This window comes from Chelonia mydas, chromosome 3, assembly GCF_015237465.2.
Source record: "Chelonia mydas isolate rCheMyd1 chromosome 3, rCheMyd1.pri.v2, whole genome shotgun sequence".
NCBI lineage: Eukaryota > Metazoa > Chordata > Testudines > Cheloniidae > Chelonia > Chelonia mydas.
In genome coordinates, this window is record NC_057851.1 from 79,810,545 (window position 1) to 79,830,443 (window position 19,899).

The 19,899-nt window shown below is 43.4% G+C and overlaps 1 protein-coding gene across 3 annotated transcripts; it reads right to left on the reverse strand.

Annotated features, from left to right (window-relative positions):
* Nucleotides 1–1,744: 1,744 nt before the first annotated feature.
* OSTM1 (osteoclastogenesis associated transmembrane protein 1) lies at nucleotides 1,745–19,001 on the reverse strand. 3 transcript variants are annotated; one of them, XM_007057401.4, is made up of 6 exons: nucleotides 18,586–18,998; nucleotides 11,934–12,045; nucleotides 10,050–10,147; nucleotides 6,212–6,376; nucleotides 4,976–5,141; nucleotides 1,745–4,623 (listed from the first exon to the last, which is right to left on the reverse strand). In XM_007057401.4, the coding sequence occupies exons 1-6, from the start codon at nucleotides 18,958–18,960 to the stop codon at nucleotides 4,568–4,570; spliced, it is 972 nt and encodes a 323-aa protein (XP_007057463.3). In that variant the 5' UTR covers nucleotides 18,961–18,998; the 3' UTR covers nucleotides 1,745–4,567. The 3 variants fall into 3 exon arrangements, with proteins under 3 accessions (XP_007057463.3, XP_037750515.1, XP_037750514.1); XM_037894587.2 differs by lacking the exon at nucleotides 1,745–4,623 and adding an exon at nucleotides 5,415–5,472 and having other exon boundaries at nucleotides 5,001–5,141; nucleotides 18,586–19,001; XM_037894586.2 differs by lacking the exon at nucleotides 1,745–4,623 and having other exon boundaries at nucleotides 5,003–5,472; nucleotides 18,586–19,001.
* Nucleotides 19,002–19,899: the final 898 nt, after the last annotated feature.

The window sequence follows — 19,899 nt, forward strand, 5'->3', positions numbered from 1 at the left end:
AAACAGGCTCTTGCACAACAGGGCCCTGTCTTAGCCAAGGCCTCTATTATTACCCAATATAAATAATGAGGGTAGAGAAAAAACACGAGCTCTGAGAATACACATATTTTATTCCTGCTTAAATCCATAACAGCAGCAAGATTTTACCTTATCTAGCAATACTGTTATCCAGACCTTAGCATAGACACAATGTGGTTTTATGCCATTTACTTTAAACTTTATTTCGGAATCTGAGTACATCTAAAGATTTTGGAATTTGACACCTTACTGGACAGCCAGAGAGATCAGTTCTCAGTGCAAAAAGAACAAAAAACTGATTGGTGGCAAGAGGCAGAAGCAGACTAAGATGATTCTTGGCCTGGGGGACTCTGTCAAAGATGCAAGGGCAGGCAGATGCCCATTCCCAGGAGGTGATGCCAGGTGATTGTGATCACTTGAGGGCAAGGGGAACATAATGATTAAAAAAAGTGGCAGGATCAAAGAATCTAAGATGATAAACTCCAATTTATATACACACCTATAACATGATTATAAGATTACAGGCAAATGACTTCAAATTCCTTCTGAAACTACACGGAGGTACAACAGTCCCCTTGAAATAATGCTCCACTTAAAGTACATCATTGCTATGAAGTAAGAGCTACATTTTGTTTTTCAAAGACAGATCAGAGCACTTGATTCTCTGGACAGTGAGTTCCAGACATAAAACGGCACAGTTCTAAAGTCATTTTGTAATAAAGTAGGTGCCTAGTGACAATGTTAAAGAGTTCTGACCACACATAGAAAGTTAGAAAAAAAAATTTAAAAAAATTGTTTTTTTTAAATGAACTTGGAACCTCAATACTAAATGGTTGCTTTGAAATCCCTGTTGTGCTGGAGGTTTCAGGGCTCTTGATCCGAAACAGGAATGCCAATTATAAACCTTTTTAAACAGGAGTAGCTTGACTGCTGCATTACTGGCGTATGGTGCCAAAAGAAATCCTGACAAAATAAAACAATCACGGTTCATGTTCACTCCCATTCTCCTTGTCTCCACCAGCAGCAAGAACCTACATTTGTAAACCTATAGTAATTCACTTATTAAGAGGGGACCCGCAAAGGAAGATGTAAAACTTTACTTTATAAAGGTAAAAAGAAGAAAGTGGAGGGAGAGGAAGAGAAGAGGACTATTTGTGTTTGCATTTAACTAGAATACTGGGAAGTCAGGGGGGAGGGGGGTGGTGCATGAAGGGACATGACTCTTTGGTAAGGTTTCCACACCCTGCCCCTTCAATTAAAGCTTAAAAGCTAAGGAAGTTTCCACATGTATATCATTCATCCCAGAAACTCTCCAATAACAAATAGATCAATTTTTCCCAGTATCCCCTTTTTCCTCATGCAACAAGGGCCTGATTCAAAGCCCTTTGCAGCCAACAGAGCCGTCCTACAGACTTCACCCAGACTCTAAGGAAGTCCACCCTCTTGGTCAGAGTAGAGCTAGGCACAGTCATAAGTATAATAACTGGCTGCAGGTCTAGAACAAAGTACTAAATAAATGTCAACATTGTGAAGTTGCATTTACTATCTATTAACCTGCATTCGGTTTCTATAGTAACCGAGTGCTTCAAAGACAAGTCCATAATAGGAAAGTGTAGTAAATTGAGAATTTTATTAATTTTATTACTGTCCCATCCTTTCCCCACCACTCATTAAAAACAGCATTGGCGAAGCATCTCAATACTGAAAATGGGACAATCAAGCGCAATCAATTCTATACACGTTTATTCAATACAATATTTGTTCATTTTCAGTGTATACAGGTTTTCTAATCCAAAAATAGATAATGCTACCCAAGAATAAAAACGTTCACTTGTACCAAAAATACAAACTGGTATTTCAAAGAAAGATTTTAAGTATATCTTATACAGTCATAAAAATGGCAAACGAAGGTTAAAAATTACCAGCCAAATAAAATTAAGATTTTTTCTGCATGTTTTCTGCACCACCACCATTTCCTTTAGGGGCAGGAGGCTGTAAGCATTTACAGAAACATCAGAATGTGAACAAGACCCAATGCATTTTATATGAAAAATACTGTACTCTTAAAAACACGTAAGGAAAGCTAGCATTACAAGGAAACAAAAAGGAAAAACTGACATTTGAGAAGACATAGGATATAAATTATTTCTCGAGTGTAAACTTTGCTGCTGCTTGAAAAAAAAAATCACGAGTACTTTCATTTGGCTTAGCAGCCAGGAAAAAACAAAAGCTGCTTTTTTTTTTTTTTTATAAAGTGCTTAGCCACCATATCCAAGTGTAATGACTTTCAGACCTACTTAATTTGAATGTGCTCAAAAAGCCACTGCTTACGGTATGAAAGCTATCATTCTATAACTCTGCACATACAAACTGGTTTTATCTGCATGAATGGAAGATTGAGGGCTGTTCAAAGCAATCATATGATGCCTCAAAATCAAAGGAATGCTATTAGGACAGCAGTTGAATAAGGCCCAGTAAGCTGAAATTTGAGCATAATAGATGTAAAAATAGCCATTTAAAACAAAGGCAATTTTGCCCTCTGCCCTATGAAGATAACTTCATCTGATAAGCAACATAAATATATTCTTCTACTATTTTGACACCTTATCTATAGCAGACCAAAGTGTCAAAAATATATTTCCTCAGACAGGAAATCCAACCCTATTTAGGCTTTCAACACAAACCAAACCAATCATTCAAGGCGATTCATGTGATTAATAGAGGGAGATACTTCCTACTCACAAAATACCAGGAAGCAGTTGTATGGATATCCAAATGTTAACACATCATGTTACTTAATATTGAGACACTATCAACTTGGTTCTCTTTTTAAACTGACAGTATGCCTTAATTTAAAATAAAAAAAAAAACAAAACAAAAAAAAAACCACACACACACACTTTAAAGTGCTTTAAGATTATTTTGCTCCCCTGCTGATGTTTGTTTGGGCAAGGGAAAAAAGTGATTAATTGGCTACGGAGGCAAAACAGTGAAACTAACTAAACACAGAAGTGCTGTCAAAAGACAAGCTAAATTAAAGAAACAAATTGCTAACTTATCAGTTGTTGAATAATCATAGGCATAACATTTTCAAAAAGAAATGTGATTTCCCAGTTGATGTCCCTTTAGTCTTAAAGTTGTAGTATGGGATGGATTTAATATCAGAGTGAAGCCTCCAACCTCATTACAACCACACTGAAATTTTTCATTTTACTGTAGTAGAAAATTCAGAAGAATATAAGCCTAGGATTTATCAGCCTGGATATCCTGTATTAACACATCTTTAGAATGGTGTCCTTTCGACAGTCCCGTCAACTTTAGTAACAATGCTGTGACCTTTTGCTTCAGCTCTACAACTTCCTACAGAGGTTGAGTTTATTTTAATCTACTAAATGGACCTCATCTCCAGTAAATTTCTGGGAAGTACCGAATGCAAATTTGGATAGAGTAAGTCAAAGATCCAGGCACAGCACATTCACTTTATGCCAGTTCTAAAAAGTTACAGAACATCTGTGCCCTAGTCACTACTAAAAATATATCTTTTTCATGTAAACCCATTTGTATCTTAAACCAGAGGAAGTTCTAATCCAAGCACAATTCAGCATCTCCAGTGACTTTTACCTCAGGTTACCATTTTAAAATATTTTTATATATAAATAAAAGAAATTAAATACGTAAGTGAAGTAAGGGACAAACACAAAGACATCTGGCCTCACATACAGATATGCATCATACCTAAAAATAAGCCTCTAACCATTTGAAAAGCAATGACTTAGTGGTTTAAGCGTGCAAGTGCCCAAATATGTGCTAATATGGTACATTTTCTGAAATTACTATTAATGTCTAGCACTGGCAGACCTGTTGTATTCATTGCCAGAAATTTATCATTTTACTTGCATCTCTCACTTTTTTTTAAAATAATAAAGACACCACTAAAATGAACTAAGCAGCATGACTGTGTCTATCAAGAGATGCTATGTAAGGGGGCTAGTTTTTGAAACCTGTAGTACAAGTCTACCCAAAGGTGGTAAGATAGCATTTTTACTTTGAAATGTTCTAATTCTGATACTGAATTAAACCAAAACAAATTATATTAAGCTTTGCTAATTCATAAGAACCACATCGGAAAGATGATCACATCTCAGACTGTACTAACATGCCTGGAAATAAACACAACTGTCATACTAGATTTTTATGGAGTCAATAGAGAAAATTAAATATAAAGGGAAAAACAACATACAGGAGAAGTACATATTCTGTTGATAAAAGGTACAAAAACCTGCAATCAAAGAATCAGAAAATAACCAGCTTCAGCACTAGTCTGGAAAGAATTAAATTATTTTTCAAATCAGAAGTCCATACTGCGTCTCATAGCCCTGCCTTGTCATGTTTGTTAATATACCCGTTTAGGAGTCAGACAGCATTTTGTTTGACTTGTATAATGATACAGAGCAACACTAAACCGTAATTAACTCCTCTTTTGTCCTCCTTCCACTACAATTGTACCCAATATATACCCAGTTGTGGTTTTCTGGTTTTGTGTTGCAGCTCAGCTGTATTTTTCTTGGATGTTCACAAGACTGGCATTTGATTGGATACGCTTGGCTAGAAGGAAAAGAAAAATAAAAATAAAAAAAATAGACTCCCACCATCAGTTTCCCCACTCACTCAGTTTAACTGAGCACGTACTATTGAACAGTGTTCCGTTAACATCATGGTTTTCCTTTTCAACAGAGAAGCATGGCTAAGGACCTACTTTTCCCACCCTCTACGGCTCTTCAAGTGATAAAGGCAGTCCCCAAGAGGACAAGTGGTTAACACCAGCTCCCACCCACTGCTGCAGGCACAGTGACAGAATTGCCTGACCCCATACCAAGTATGTTGATCAAGTAGAGTGCCCAAGATGATTCCTTGTGCTCCCACATTCTGTAAGTAAAGTTCTGACAACATTACTTACGCAGAATGAGTATACGTTTCTTCTGCTTTGAGTGAAGGAAGCTACTAAGGTAAAAAATGACTGGTAAAAAGAGAATGAATGAAGAAACTGCAATCACTGGGACCGTATCACTGCACGGGACAGAACAGTTGAAAGTTCTACTCCAAAGCCTTCGTGTAATGTTCATCTAAAAGGAAAACGACCATGGTGAGCAACACATTCCTTGGCTTGCATCACTGTTTTACTGAACATCGCAAAGTTCAGTATAGCAAGACCACCTAATTACCTTTAAACCATAATATCTACTTGAATAAGAGCCATTTAAAATATCTCCCCTCAAAAAATTAGACAAAGGTGAAATCCTAGCCCCACTGAAATCAACGGCAAACCTCCCATTGACTCCCACCCAATACATTTATTAGAGCAGTGATTCCCATGCTGTGATTCTTAGAGCACTTACTGGTGGTTCATGGAAAGCTGGCTGGTCACATGCTACTAACTCTCCTTCTTCCCAGTTGCTAAAAATCACATTAAGAGACAGCTAAATACATTAAAAAATTGCTAATATTCCCTGGCCCAATAATCAACTGCTGTAGTTAGGAAGCAACTAACTGGAAACATTAACTGGAATTTAGCAAGGAGTGTCAGATAAAAGCCAAAGATTAAAGGGATTTCCCAGCCCCCAAACTCCCATTTGAGATAGGGAGTGGAATATTCCCTTCACAAAATCTCTTAGACAAAAAAGTCCCAACTGCCCAAGCTGAAATATGTCAGGACATCAAGGTTAGACCCCTTCCTCTTCAGGAGTGGCACAAGGTCTTTAATGACCCGCAGCGGTCAGGACCTCTATTTTACATCTCATCCAAATGAACAGCAGCATCATGGAATACCCTGGAGGCCCTGGTTCAGTATTAACTCAGAGTGCAACCTACTGGGTCACCAACACTGTTTCCTTAAGTATTTAAGTGTTGTTTAACCGTTTTCTCTCCACGTACTGATCAGAACCCAGCCTGACCCCTCCTTAGCTTGAGGGATGTGAGGACGTCACAGCACAAAGTGGTAGGTACAATGTGACAGTAGCTCACTAAAGAAATTGCTCATGAAAGCAGCTTCCACTGCTGAAAGGACAAGAGTGCTGCCAAGAGAAAACAATATAAAACAGCTAAGGGACCACTGAAGATTGCTCTTCGGATTTATCTACCCACCCATTGGGTATTAGCTAGGCAAGAAGATCCAGAAGCAAATACGTATACTCACTGCATCTTCCACATCAATACACAAGTGTGTTCTGTGTTCTGAGTGGCTGCCCAGTCCAGTCATTTTTTGCATTTTGTTATACAGGGTATTCAGGTTTCTGTAAGTTCCATTGCAGTTTCTGCATACTTCTGTGTGGTTGCTTGATACAAGGCTGATGGATTGCCCCTAAAATTATAAGCAGCACGTATTTAAATTTTTAAACAATATAAAATTAACTTTAAAAACTAGAGCTGAACTTGAACCAAAATCTACAATATTAACATCCTAAAGTGTTACACTGAAATTTAGGGATTTAGGTCCATTTTATATAAATAAAGCTCACAGTGAATTGAAAGTTGATCTTATTTTTCCCCAAAAAGATGTATTTTGAAACTATTGACTGTCTATAACAGGGGTGGGCAAACTACCACCCGCCGGCCGGATCCGGCCCCTCGGGACTTTGGATCTGGCCTGCAGGATTGCCACCCCCCTTGGCGCTGCGCCACTCTGGGAAGCGGCCACACCACATCCCGGGAGCCCGTGGGGGTGAGGAGGGGTAGAGAGCTCCGCACACCACTCTTGCCTGTGGGTACCTCCCCCAAAGCTCCCACTGGCCAGGAACAAGTTACTGCGGCCAATGGGAGCCTCAGGGAGGTACCCACAGGTGAGGGAAACACATGGATCCCTGTGTCCCCCCCAGGGGCTGCGCAGGGACATGGTGCCAGCCGCTTCCCAGAATGGCGCAGCACTGGGCCAGGCCGGGCCAGGGCAGGCAGGGAACCTGTCCTGGCCCCGGTGTGCACCGCTGCCACCCTGGAGCCGCTCTAGGTAAGCGGTGCCAGGCCGGAGCCTGAACCCCCTGCCCTGAGCCCCCTCCCGCCCCCCACACCCCCTGCCCTGAGCCCCCTCCCGCACCCCCTCCCACACCCTGCACCCCAACCCCCTGCCCTGCAAGCAATTTCCCCACCCAGATGTGGCCTTCGGGCCAAAAAGTTTGCCCACCCCGGTCTAGAATAAAAACAAAACAAGGATTGTTAATACCAAGTTTGCCTTGGAAACACAGGTGTGCTTCTCCCGCACAGCTGGCTATTTTTCATTGGTCTATATGAATATGCCACACAGGAAGGAGGAGTAAATAGGTATTTTAATTTGGCCTAATTATTTTGAGTTTCAATAGCCACTGCTCCTGTCCCCCATTTACAATCTATGTAGTAAATAATAGCAAGAATCCAGATCATATTTTAGAACACAGTCCCTTAAAAACACTATTGGTGGGATTTTCAAAAGAGGCTAAAAGGAGCTGGGCACCCAAATACAATGGAACTGTATATCCCAGCCTATGCTGGGAGAATACAAGATCATCTCTCCTCCTACTAGGAAACCCAATGGAAGTTTGCTTAACTGTGAATTTCATCCTTTGTGGATTTCAGATGAAAAAACACAGGAAAGTCACGTAGTTTTACTGTAGTAGCAGTTTCACCTCCCTGAAAATTCTGATGACCTGGGTGGGTTGTGGGGGAGGATGGGGGAAGATAATTATAAGATCTCTAGATTCTTCTGTATTTTTTTAAGCCTCGTCACGGAGGCATAATGACAGAACCCACAATAGCCAGAGTTTACAGAAGAGACCTGGCTACTATCCACCTTAAAACATCACTTTTCATCCAGCACTCAAAAAGCAAACTCTTGTATGATCAACTTTAGAGGCTACCTCCAATTTCCCATTTCTGAGCCAGGGAGTTGGGAAGCTAGTGAAGGACCATCACCAACTACACCCAGCCTTTGTCAGCATCCTAGACCCTTCCCAACTGGGCTTTACTCCCAGCTCTGGCTCAGCAATGGTCATGGTCACAACAGTAGATTATCTCCTCTTAGCCACAGAAAATGGGCAACCTCCACACATTTGTCTTGATCACTTCAGCCCTTGACAGTGTGGAGGGCTCACCACAGAGACCTACGAGGAACAAACAGTAATGTGCAGAGATGGCTGTGAGGAAGCACTGGGACAAATTCCACACAGCTTCATTTTCTCCCACATCCTATTCAATTATTTACAACAAGGTGTTGGGAGAGACTATAAGACACCTTGACCTTAAACATCAGCAGGATGCAAATTACACCCAGCTGTTCGTTTCTTTTTCATCTACCATGAAAGCCCCATATGCAGCTGTACTATTGGCAAATCAGATCAACACCTGGACGAAAGGCAACTCTCTGAAGCTAAACCCAGGCAAGATAATGGTGAGGTTGGAGGGCAGAAGGCAACATTTCCATGATTTAGCCAACTCCCTAAGATCACCCCATGGTGAAGATTGTAAAGGGACCTTCTAGTTTTGGTCCTCCTCAATGTCTCAGCAATATTCAATACTCAAACAGCAACAGTTTTTAGGAACACCGTCAGCTAGCCAGGAGATGATGCCCCATCCTAACAGATACAGACTTGACCACGATAATCCTTGAAATTATGATCTCCATAAAGTAGGAATGAAACTGCAGGCACTGAAGAAATTCCAGGCTACCTGCGGACCAGCACAGATCATTAAGAATACATCAACGCTGCAATCACTCCACTGGCTACCCAAGTATTACTAGATTAAGTTCACGGTCCAGGTCTTGCCTTTAAAGTGCTCTGTTGACCAGGCCCAAGCTCTCTCCCCTTGCCAAGACCTACTATAAAGGCTGCACATCTCAGGAACCACCAACAGTGAGAACAACAGGAGACCAGTCTCTCTCAGCAACTGTTCCTTCCACAACAGTTAAGCATGAGCATAGACCATACACCCCACCCCACAGACTGAAATGCTAAATACATCTTTGGCACAGCTTCCCCACCTGTCCGTGAAGAGGGGCTAGAGGACAGAACCAAAGTGAATCTTTACTACCTGCTTGGATTTATACAAAATTGTAAGACACTCAGAAACAACATAGGAGAGTGTGTTATGCTGGTGTACAACCAACTACCTTATTAAAGGAGCACAAGTCTTATTTCCAGAAGTCTATGGATATGATCATGGCAATACATAAGTTTAAAAAATGCCCAATAAATCACTACAGTGGGGGGCAAGATCTGCCTGGCAAGCAAAAAAGCAGGGAAAGCTAGCCCACCAGTAAGGGGGGCTGCAAAGCATATTGTAACCACAGATCCTCTTCTAGATCCACATGTTTATTCTGCACCAAGAACTTTAGTTTGAATATTATCCTTTTGGACACTTTTTATTGATTAGCTGCTTAATCAAACTTATGAATATTTTTGCATAATCTGATTTAGTTTTAGGATTAAATTTAGCATAATTTACAAAATTTTGATGCATAATTATTTGGATGCACTTTTCTTGGGAGATAATTACCACATTTATTTTACAAAGAGGGATATTTAATTGCAAAAGTTTTAATTGTTCATAACCTTAATGGTTAGGAGTCTTAAGAAGTGTTTTCAGGTAGCTGGCCCTTTTGGACTAATCTACAATACAACCAAATAATGATTTAAGGAGCCACATTGTTAAGTCATGCAGTGATAACTCCAGAAGGAACTAGGAAAAGTGACTTACTGTATGCAGAGACTACGTGACTCTTACTATATAATTATCAGCTATTGTGAATCCAGAAATCCCAATATGAAATGGCACTGTAATTGCATACAAGACAGAGTCAAGGTGAGCATCAATTAAAATACATTTTGTGCTCTCAATTGTGAACATCTGCATTTTATAGATAATTGTTCTATCTGCCTAAACTGCTTCAGAATTTGTCAATTGCAGTTGCTCAATATGTATCCACTGCAGTTTGTTCTGTGAAAAGAAGATATTTTACTATACAAGAAGAGGGCTCAGTGCTGCCCTCAGATACACAGCAAAGATACCTGGAAGTTATGTTCGAAGCACATCAGTGTTGTATTGAATAAGTCCAGGAACTCTACTGTACTATTTGATAGCCCTTCACTGTTGTTCTTCAAACAATCTGTCAAAAAGAAAAAAAATAAAAATACATGAATCAAGATATCCTTATTTCTAATCTATATCTACATCCCTTGGCGGCCCTACAGCTTTACAGCAAGATCTCTCAATTATAAAAACCAATTCAGTCAGCTTTGCAATTCCTATTTGGTTGCTGTTATGCAGATGTATCCTAAATGAAGAGAGAAGCCCGAGTGAGTTAGGATAGCAAATCTGAGACATTTCAGAATTAACTGGCCTTGATTAAGTAAAAGATAAAGACCATTATCAAGAGCATTTTGAAGAAAGGATGTGAGCTCTCACTGGGCTTTCAGATAACACAAGACGCTGCTTTTACTTTTCACCCTGCAAGTCTGACTTTGCCCATCAGAACTAGTGTGCACTGTTTGAAAGTATAAGCGTCAGACATGTAGCTGAAACAGGGGACAGCTAGGAAATAGAGGGAATCTTTATGCTTATGAAAAAAAAAGGAAATGCTTTTGAAAAATGCACTAAGCAGCGTCACAGAACGTGCACCAATTTTGTCAGGAAGTGGAAGCCAATTTTACCTGCCTTGCAGGGCGCTCCTGAAACACTCCTTGTCAGATACTGCTCTAGTCCCTGCAGGTATTTCTTTCCTTCCATCTACTCCACTTTTTCTATTCTGATCCATTAGACCCTTGGAAACTAGGACTGCTAGTTTTATGTAGCATTCCTTTAAAAAGAACACTGTGAAGGTTGGCAGACTCCAAATGTGACCTTCCCTGAAGGATGGAAGTGAGAGAACATCTTAAGCATTACGGGATAGAGTCTGTGCTCCCCTCCTGGGAGACGTAGCACAGAAGGCAGAGCCTGAGGATGGGAGGATAGTTGGGGGTTGTTTTACCTCTCCTTCAAACACTTTGGTGGCAACCAGTAACGTACGTTGGGGACTACTGGCCTCTGGAGCTAGCCCGAACCCAATCTATGGGCTCTGTAGCAGCCCAAAATCCTTTGCAGCACTCAGCTCTACATTACCACCCCTCCAATCTCTGGCGCCCTCCTATGCAAGGGTGCTGGAACAATTTGTATAGTGGGGGTGCTGGTCACTGAACCAAACTGTAAACCCTGGATATGATGGAAACCATTTCAAGCCAGGGGCCAGCACCCCCCACACCCTTAGTTCAAGTACCTATGTACCCCTGGTAGGGGTACAGCTCCTGTGCCAAGGGAATTTTTCCTGTTTCCTGTGGTGACATTTAAGGGCCATAAAGAAGCCGCATGCAACATATTACAGCCAGAACCAGTCCATAGAATTTCAGAGCCAGAGTCTGATACTCATTGTGACGTGGGGTGACTACTCATGGAGTACAATGCTATTCAACATGAGTAAGGGTATCAGAATCTGACCCTTACTAATTTTTTATTAAACAGTTCAAGTTACATTTTCTACTTAAGTAGGAAAAAGGGGGCATGGGGAAAATAAGAGATCTATAAATACAGCAGAGCTGTAGCAGATCTCCAGCATGGTTTATTCAGAGTAAGTAAAAACCATCAACCAAGGTGAATATTTGTATGGGGACTCTAGTGTGTTTAGATAAGCAAGGGAAGAAGAAATTGATTTTTTGAATCTGTCAACTTTGAACAGTGTCCCCTGTACAATAAAAGTATCCAGGATGTATCAATAAAGAGCTCTTTGTTTCTGTCAATTTAAGTAACTTAATCTTATCAATGCTGTTCAGTTCTGATCAACTGAGAAATTTTAAAGGCAAGGCTAAATCTGTCGTCTGAATCATAATGGTAGCATGAAAAGGACAGAACAAATCACGTACTTGCACAGTTGGCCTTCTCCCAAGTACTGTTAAAGAACTGCGAAAGGATCACAACTAGCTGTACCCTATCAGACGTCAAGAGGCTTTTTGCACAGTTGCTCTCAGAAGAATTCTGGAAGAAAAAAACCCACAGTATTATGAATTCATATGGAAACAACTCTGGAACTATTTCAGATAACGGGTGACATGGAGGCCAAGTCTGCCATTTTAAGCATGTTAGTTTCACCCATCAGGAGTAGCGTGGCCAGTTTTACATCCCTTGTCAGAATTCCGAGAATTTCAGAGACGAGAAAGGCCGAGAACTAGTCCGACAGGGCAAAGCCAGTGTCTTTCCAAACAACAGACTAAGAAAAAACATTAAATATTGTGAGAGGTATAACCACGGTGGGGACTTGGGTAAGTTCTTAGAGGGTTTAATACGAGAACAGCAGGAGCTTCAGTCAAGATAGAAAAGGAGTACTCGTGGCACCGATAGCACCATGCACACCAACAGCTTTCCAGAGCAGGGGCACTTTTCATTACGCATGTGTACGACTAGCATAATAGACCCTGATCCCACAATGGGCCCTCTGAGCGCTCCCTTTATACAGCTACAGAGTTAGATTCCATCCTGGGTTATACTGATGGAAGCTGGCATAACCCAGCATTCAGAGCTCCACAAGTCCGATTGGCGCAAGGAGCCTACAACTCCTGCTTGGCTGATTTAGTGCACCTGCAAGCGGGACTCCTCTGGAGTCCCATGTGCAGCATAAAGTTGCTCTCCCCTGGCCCTGTCACCCCAACCTGCCTTCCGCCAGGAGTCAATCCCTCCTAGCATGCATCTGAGCCTTCTGATACAGAGGTTGCTAACTGCAAACCCAGAGGAGCGTCAAGCCTCCAAATAGTATTTTAAAGTGTGCAAATATCTGGTTTCATTCCATTTAAAAGGAGACTCAAAATAGTGACTGGGAACATCATTTCTTGTCCCCGGCCCCCACCCCCAAACCACAGACTGACAGAATCAGCCAGGCACCCCCAGGCTGATTTTCCAGCTGCAACAGAACAGATCTCACCCCTGAGCGGCTTTTGTCCAAAACCAGATTAAGCACAAAGACTGGTCTGGTATATAGAGTACAAGCTCTGGTGAGGGTCAGTAAGACTACCAAACATTTGCTGATGAAAATAAGGTTTTTAATTAGCTATACTGAGGTTGGGGTAGAAGATCAATAATTTATCACTCACCCAACCCTAGCCAAGACACCATTTCCATATAACTAACAGCTGGATACACAGAGATACAAGTTGATTAAAAGTACTAAAACACACTGACAATGGAAGACCCATGTTTAATGAGTGAAACACGTTCTTTTGTTCTGAGTGACAACTACCCTCCCCACTAGCCTCCGTACCCCATAGACCTTGTGCTGTGGGTACATCTACACAGCATTCTGGAGCCTGTGTCAACAGACCTGAGCTTGCGCTAGTGCTCTAAAAATAGCTGCGGAGACAGCGCTTTGAAGTCACGGCTCAGGCTGGAGCTTGGGCTCTGAAGCCCACCCCCATCCCGAGGCTTCATAGCCAGAGTTGCAACTTCAAAGCGCTGTCAACACAGCTATGATCTCAGCACCAGCCCCTCTAGCTGAAGTCTGTCAATCTAGACTGGGAGGCTTGGTCCCGCAGGCTCCAAAATGCTGGGTAGACATACCCAGAGAGACAGATTGCTTCTCTCGGCCCTAGAGGATATTCTGTGGCGCTCGGAGTTCCCAAGCAACTCCAGCTAAGAATTATGGAACTTCTCAGCCCTGGTTCAGCACAGCCAGCTAGCAGGGGGAGCATGGACATGTCTGCTACCCTGTTTTGGGGGTAGGGAGCCTTTCAGAATTTGGGATGTAAAAGGCTCTACCAAGCAGGCCCCTGAAGAGGGAGGGAGGGAGAAGAGGAGCAGCCACCTGGGACCCTCTAGTAGCCTAGGAGAAAGAGGGGGGCACCTTCCCCAACCCCACCAGGAGATGTTTACGGATTAGAGACCCTGCAGTTTCCCTTGCTGTGCTATCAAACTATGTCCACAAAAACTCAAACAAAGCCCTGTTTAAGAGAGTCTGAGGTTCAATGGGACTATTTCACTCAGCTCTAGCAGGTACAATGTCAGCCACAAGAGCACAAGTTACTGTCTCGTCACAGCCTGTCTGCCTCAACCCTGAACTGGATAAGCCACCTGCAGGAGAGGTTAGCTCACCTGCAGCCCAGCAAGAGAAGAAACATCCCTACATGAACTAGCTTTCATGCAGGCCAAACAGACATCTGATGGCAGTTGCTTTCACACACTACTAACCTGAAACTGAGTCGAACCCATAACCAAGGAATCCTCTTTGCCTTTCCCATCAAATTCTCCCAAACACATACAAGCTAATTAGCTAAGAATGCCATGAGAAGACAGCCCCTGGAAGGACAGCCTCATGATATCTGCAATAAGAGATGCCAATCCTATTATTATTTGTTTAAGGCCCACCACCTGTCTGTGCAAGTCACAAAGACTGTCCCTGCCCAAGTATTTACACTCATGCTTTTCTGGGTAGCTGGTTCACGAATCAGTTCAGAGCCACACACAACCATACAGATACATGGTGTGGAAAGGTTATTTGGGAAAAGTTAGAACAGGGATAATCTATTTTTTTTTTTAAGGTCCAAATTTCGTGGTCAGGGTATAGTCAAGGTCCAGGCTCTAGGGAAGAAAATAAAATTAAAAAAAAAAACAAAACAAAACAAAACATTGATACTAAATAAGAAAATAAAGATTTTGGGGTCTGTTCCAAAGCATCTGGCGGTCCAGAGTCCCCTTATTGACTGCCCCCTGAGCTAGAACATAAATAGTATCAGGAAAAGGCTTTAGCCTTAAATTGACTAACTCTGAGAGAAAAAGGCAAAGTTCTACGCAGCTGAGCACAGAGTGATGAGGTATCCCTTGTAATCAGACACTAAGTTTAAACCTAGTTAGTCACTGGCCTTTGGCTAATGAGTTTTTTTTTTCCACCCTTTCATACAAGAACAGATTTTCCACCTGAAAAAAACATGTACACTATGTACTTCCTCTTCTCGTTTCCTCGTTGTTTTATTTCCAAAATATGAACAAGAGTTGACTTTTTGACCTAGAAAAGCTACAACGTGCCTCTTGTGATATAGTGGATCCATCTACCACCCAGGCTCATATCACAGACAGCTGACGTCCTTTTTGTGAGTCATGACAAACTATCTATGGCTACAGCAAGCAAAGATTTTATTGCTATTAATAGCAAATTCCTTTTTTTCCTCTCTACCATGATTTGATACCTAAGTATCCAATATATTCAGGGATCACAGTGGAAAGAGATAGTGGCGGAATTCCTGTGACAATGCCGTCTGGGTGTGAGCTTAGTATCAAAGAAGTAGGGTGAAGTGAATGGGAAAGAAGTGTAGGAATAACTGTTAAGTTAGGAGTCTTTACTGCAAAAGAAGTCCAGTCAGATTCTTTAGTATTTTTTCCCCCTCTTTCAAAACCAGTTTTCTTTCAACCCCATGGTTCTCAAACTGTGATCTCTGGAGAGCTAACTGGACACATGGCTCTGGCTCCTGCTTCCCAGCTGCTAAGTTGATTTAGATACTGCCATAAAGTTGTTGTTCATGACAAGCAATTGTTGTAGTTGACAGAGACATGTCAAGTGGTCATGAATGGAATGGGACATGCAACACAAGAGTCTCTATTGAAATGTGGTGCTCCCTACAGAAGTTTGGGAGAGATCTATTTCCCTATGTATTCTATTTTTTCCCTGTTAAAATGGAAGATTTGTTACATGGTTAAGGATCATCAGAACTTCCATTACTGCTACTTCTGGTAACTGCTACGGGGAACTGTCATATGCACACACACACACAAATCTACTAGGCTAGTGGCTCTCAACCTTTCCAGACTACTGTACCCCTTTCAGCCTGATTTGTCTTGTGTACCCCAAGTTTCACCTCACTTAAAAACTACCTGCTTACAAAATCAGACATAAAAAACACAAGTGTGTCAAAGCACACTATTACTGAAAAACAAGTCACCATCCGTATGAAATTTTAGTTTGTACTGACTTCGCTAGTGCTTTTTATGTAGCCTGTTGTAAAAGTAGGCAAATATCTAGATGACTTGATGTACCCCCAGCAGAACTCAGAGATAAGCGTACCCCTGGTTGAGAACCACTGTACTAGGTTATGGACATACCTGGACGAAAGCAGCAAAGACCTAGCAAATGCTGAGGAAGTGTAAACAGCAGGGGCCTACTACCTTCCGGGAGGGTTCCTTAAAAGTTGAACTTCCAAATCCATGGGAGACTTAGCTTTGGGGAAAAAGGTTTAAATCACTGATATTAACAAAAATTAAGTTACCTAGATTCACAGAATTAAACTGGGCTTCTTTTTCCCCCTGACTTCTCACATCAGTTGATGACAACTGATCGAAGGGATGACAAAGTTCTAAACATCAGATTTAAAATATTTTGACTTTCTGCAGCCACTGGTTCAAATTTCAGCAGGATCATCTCACTCCTTTAATTCTTCCTAAAGAGCGAAACTGAGTACCATGCAGTTTGTTACGTTTGGATCTTTCAGAGGACATACAATTAGCCCCAAATAGTCTGCAGATAGATAAAAACATGATCCTAGCTGGTGTACCTGTACTGTTGGAGTTAGGGCTTATCCTGGCACCCCACCTTTACCCAGAAGAGTTGTGCAGCTGGTTGACTAACTAATGGCTAGCGAGCAGTGACCTAGTGGAGTTGCATGTATAGAATCTGTAAGGCATTTGAGGCCCTCCACTATCAGCATTCCCATATAAAAATGATAGTATTGGTCATTAGATTTCCCACCTTTAAACTCCACATTTTCAGAGATGTGTCAAATTTGTATAAGTTGATACACTACCGGAGTTAAAGAACGCTTTGCAAGATGCAGGACTATTAACATCCTTTGGTTGTGAACAATTTCCAGCTTTAAGAAACCAAACACACAACATTAGTAAGATGGCGAATGCAACTGGAAGAACTGGCCTAAGTTACATCAACACCACTGACGGTGTGTAGCCATTATTGACAAGTCAGGTTTGCTACTGGATATTTTTCCATTGGCAAGCAAGATCTTTTGCTTCAGATGCAGACCATGCTACATGCCTTCACACCCCGAGATAAGACTACTGCACTTTACTTGGGCTACACCACAAGATGACTATTTTAGAAGCTGAAGCCAATCCACAATATGGCAGCTTGCTTATTAAGAGGAGCTTTACAGTGCTCCACCGAGCTGCAGTTGCGTATGCACTTCTTGGTGGAATTAAAGGTATAGGTAGTGACTTTCAGAGCCAAAGAAGTGGTTTGAGTCCAGGTTACCGGAGACCCACTGCTTTGTTCATGCCACATTGCCACTAGTGGCATCATTCAGAGCCCAGATCTGTTAACTGCCAAACATACTGCAATACTCATCTTTTTTCTTGGCCTTCTGTAAGGGGAAGACAGGAGAGTTTAGTGGAATTATTGAGTTTGGGAGCTAGATCAGATTGTAAATTTTACGTATACTAAGGGAAAGGAAGGGCACATACTATCTCTTGTACAAAATCAAAATAAGTAAGCTTTAATACACAACCCAGTACTGAAAGCAAAAGTATTCACAGTCAGGAAAGACACACAAACAAGCAATACAGCCCCACAATATGGTGCACAGAGAAGAAACAGGCATCTCCTTTCAGACACGAGAACTCAGTCCTACATAGGAGGAGAGCAATGGGCATAAAGCTTACAAGAGCAAAACACTTTAAGCAGCAATGACTTATGTCTAAGAGAGCTCCTAGGCATTCGTGAGAAGCTGATGGCCCAGCTAGTTATGAACCCCTAAATTCTAGAACACCCTGATTTTTAAGGATCAAATATTTTCTAAATATGTGACACTGCAAATAAGTAGTGGATGTTGTTTTGCTATTTTATTGTGTGCATGTGGCCTGAAATCATTAATCATATACAGCAGACTGGGCATTTCCAGAGAACGGTCAATATCAATGAGTAATCAGGCAGTGCAAGTTAGTGCTCCAAGTGCTATTTCCCTGCATAAGATACAAGTCTGATAACACTAAAAGGTCTGTGCCTCCATTTTGCTCGACACCACGAGTTCCTCTTTTCAGTCACACGCGATTCCATTAATAAGTCTGCCAGGAACACTCACTCCGATGGGAGGGAGCATCCATTCGACACCTCTTCTGCTGGGGAGTCATTTGCAAAGGGATACCCAGGAGGCCCCTTTATCCTCCCTCCCTTATTTCCACGATCTTAGCTTCCCGTGTCAGCCTGCTAGCCTCCCAGCTTCCCCTTCCCCCCACGTGCAGTCCTTAGCCAGCGCCAGGCACGAAGAGCAGCTCTGGGGGTGGCTCGGACTAGCGAGGTAAGGCAAGGGAGCCAGGTAGGTAGAAGTCACAGGCCGGCCGGTCTCCCAGCTGGCCTGGCGAAGGCGGCAAGGGACTGCCCCACCCTGCCTCTCTCCAACAGCTTGGGGGAGGCCACCTCCAGCTGGGGCTTGGCTAAGCCGCACCCCAAGGCGGCTTGTGGGTCAGACCCCCCCACACACAGACACGCGCGCGCGCGCGGGCCCTCCTGCGAGACCCGTTCCCCGCACGCACCCCCACGGCCCGGGTGATCTTCTCCAGCTGCTCCGTGACGCTCTGGAAGTGGCGGTAGCAGCTCTGGCAGAGGCGCACGGGCCGGGCGCTCCGCACCAGGCAGCCGGCGAGCCGCACGCTGCTGTTGGCGAAGCCCGCCAGGAGCTCCCGGCACTCGGGCGGCAGCTGCCCGGGGAGCTCCGTCCCCAGCAGGGCCAGCGACAGGTCCTCGGCCTCCTCCAGCAGCTCCAGGGACAGCAGCCGGCGCCCGCCCCCGCGCGCCCACCCCTTCGAGCCGCTCTGCGGCGGGGGGCGGCGGCCGGACCCCAGGCTCTGCCCCGCGCTCAGGCCGGGCAGCAGCAGCAGCAGACACAGCAGGCGCGCGGCCGGGCCCATGGCTGCCGGCAGCCGCGGCTCCTGGGAGCGATTTAGCGAACCAGGGTCACGTGGAGCCCGGAGAGATGTCAACGTTCGGAGCTGGGTCAGACGAGCCACCTTATTGGCTGGTGGGGGTTCGACTCCGGGTGGAGGGGCGGGGCTGCCGGGCCAGGGGTGTGGCCTGGCAGGGTAGGACGCGCTGTGTTCAGGCCAGGCCCGGGCGGGCACGTACGCTGGCTGGTGAGGAAGCGGGCCGGGCTTCCCGTCCTGGAGAGCGGGGCGTTGCCTGCTAATGCACAGCACAGAGGGAAAGGGTCTCCAGGGAAAGGAGACTGACACCAGGAGGAAAACACCCCCCCTCCCGCTGCTGGGCCTGGCACTCTGTCCCGGAGCTAATTATCACAGACCTCTGGCCAATTTCAGAACTAATGTGAATCTCACTTCTTCAGCATAACTTTTCATCAATAAGTATTAAGTACCACATATCAACCAGTCCAACTTTCCCCTCTAGGCCAGGCAGGACGAGAGAGAGAGAGATCGTCATTTCTCTTTTTGTTAAAACATGGTGGGAGGCATTTGCCGACCATGGTGCTAGGGACCAGATAAAAACACTTGGGCCTTGCCCACATTAGGATTTTGCTGTTTTTCCTGTAATCAATGGCCAGGCGCTGATTAGCTAAAGCATTGCAAAGCCAGGTCTACACTACAAACTTTGGTCCACACAAGTTATGGCAGTATAAAGCTGCCAAAGTTAGTCTATTGCTCGTGCACATGCATACTTTGCAGCTTGCATGCACGCTGCCTTTTGGCAAATTTTCACAATGTGTGCATTGTGGGATAGAAACAAAAAGAACAGGAGTACTTGTGGCACCTTAGAGACTAGGTAACGTGGTCACATGGCCATCATACACCTTTCTTCATTGCATAATGCCATCCATATCCTATCATTTTCCTGGT

Bases quoted from the DNA above. Each gene is read 5' to 3' on its own strand.
- OSTM1 (XM_007057401.4), bottom strand. From the start codon at position 18,960: ATGGGCCCGGCCGCGCGCCTGCTGTGTCTGCTGCTGCTGCTGCCCGGC. The intron at 10,148-11,933 runs GTACGTGATTTG...TCTTTTTGACAG, and splicing joins GGAGAAGGCCAACTGTGCAA to ATTGTTTGAAGAACAACAGT. The intron at 6,377-10,049 runs GTATCTTTGCTG...TTATAATTTTAG, and splicing joins GCTTCGAACATAACTTCCAG to GGGCAATCCATCAGCCTTGT.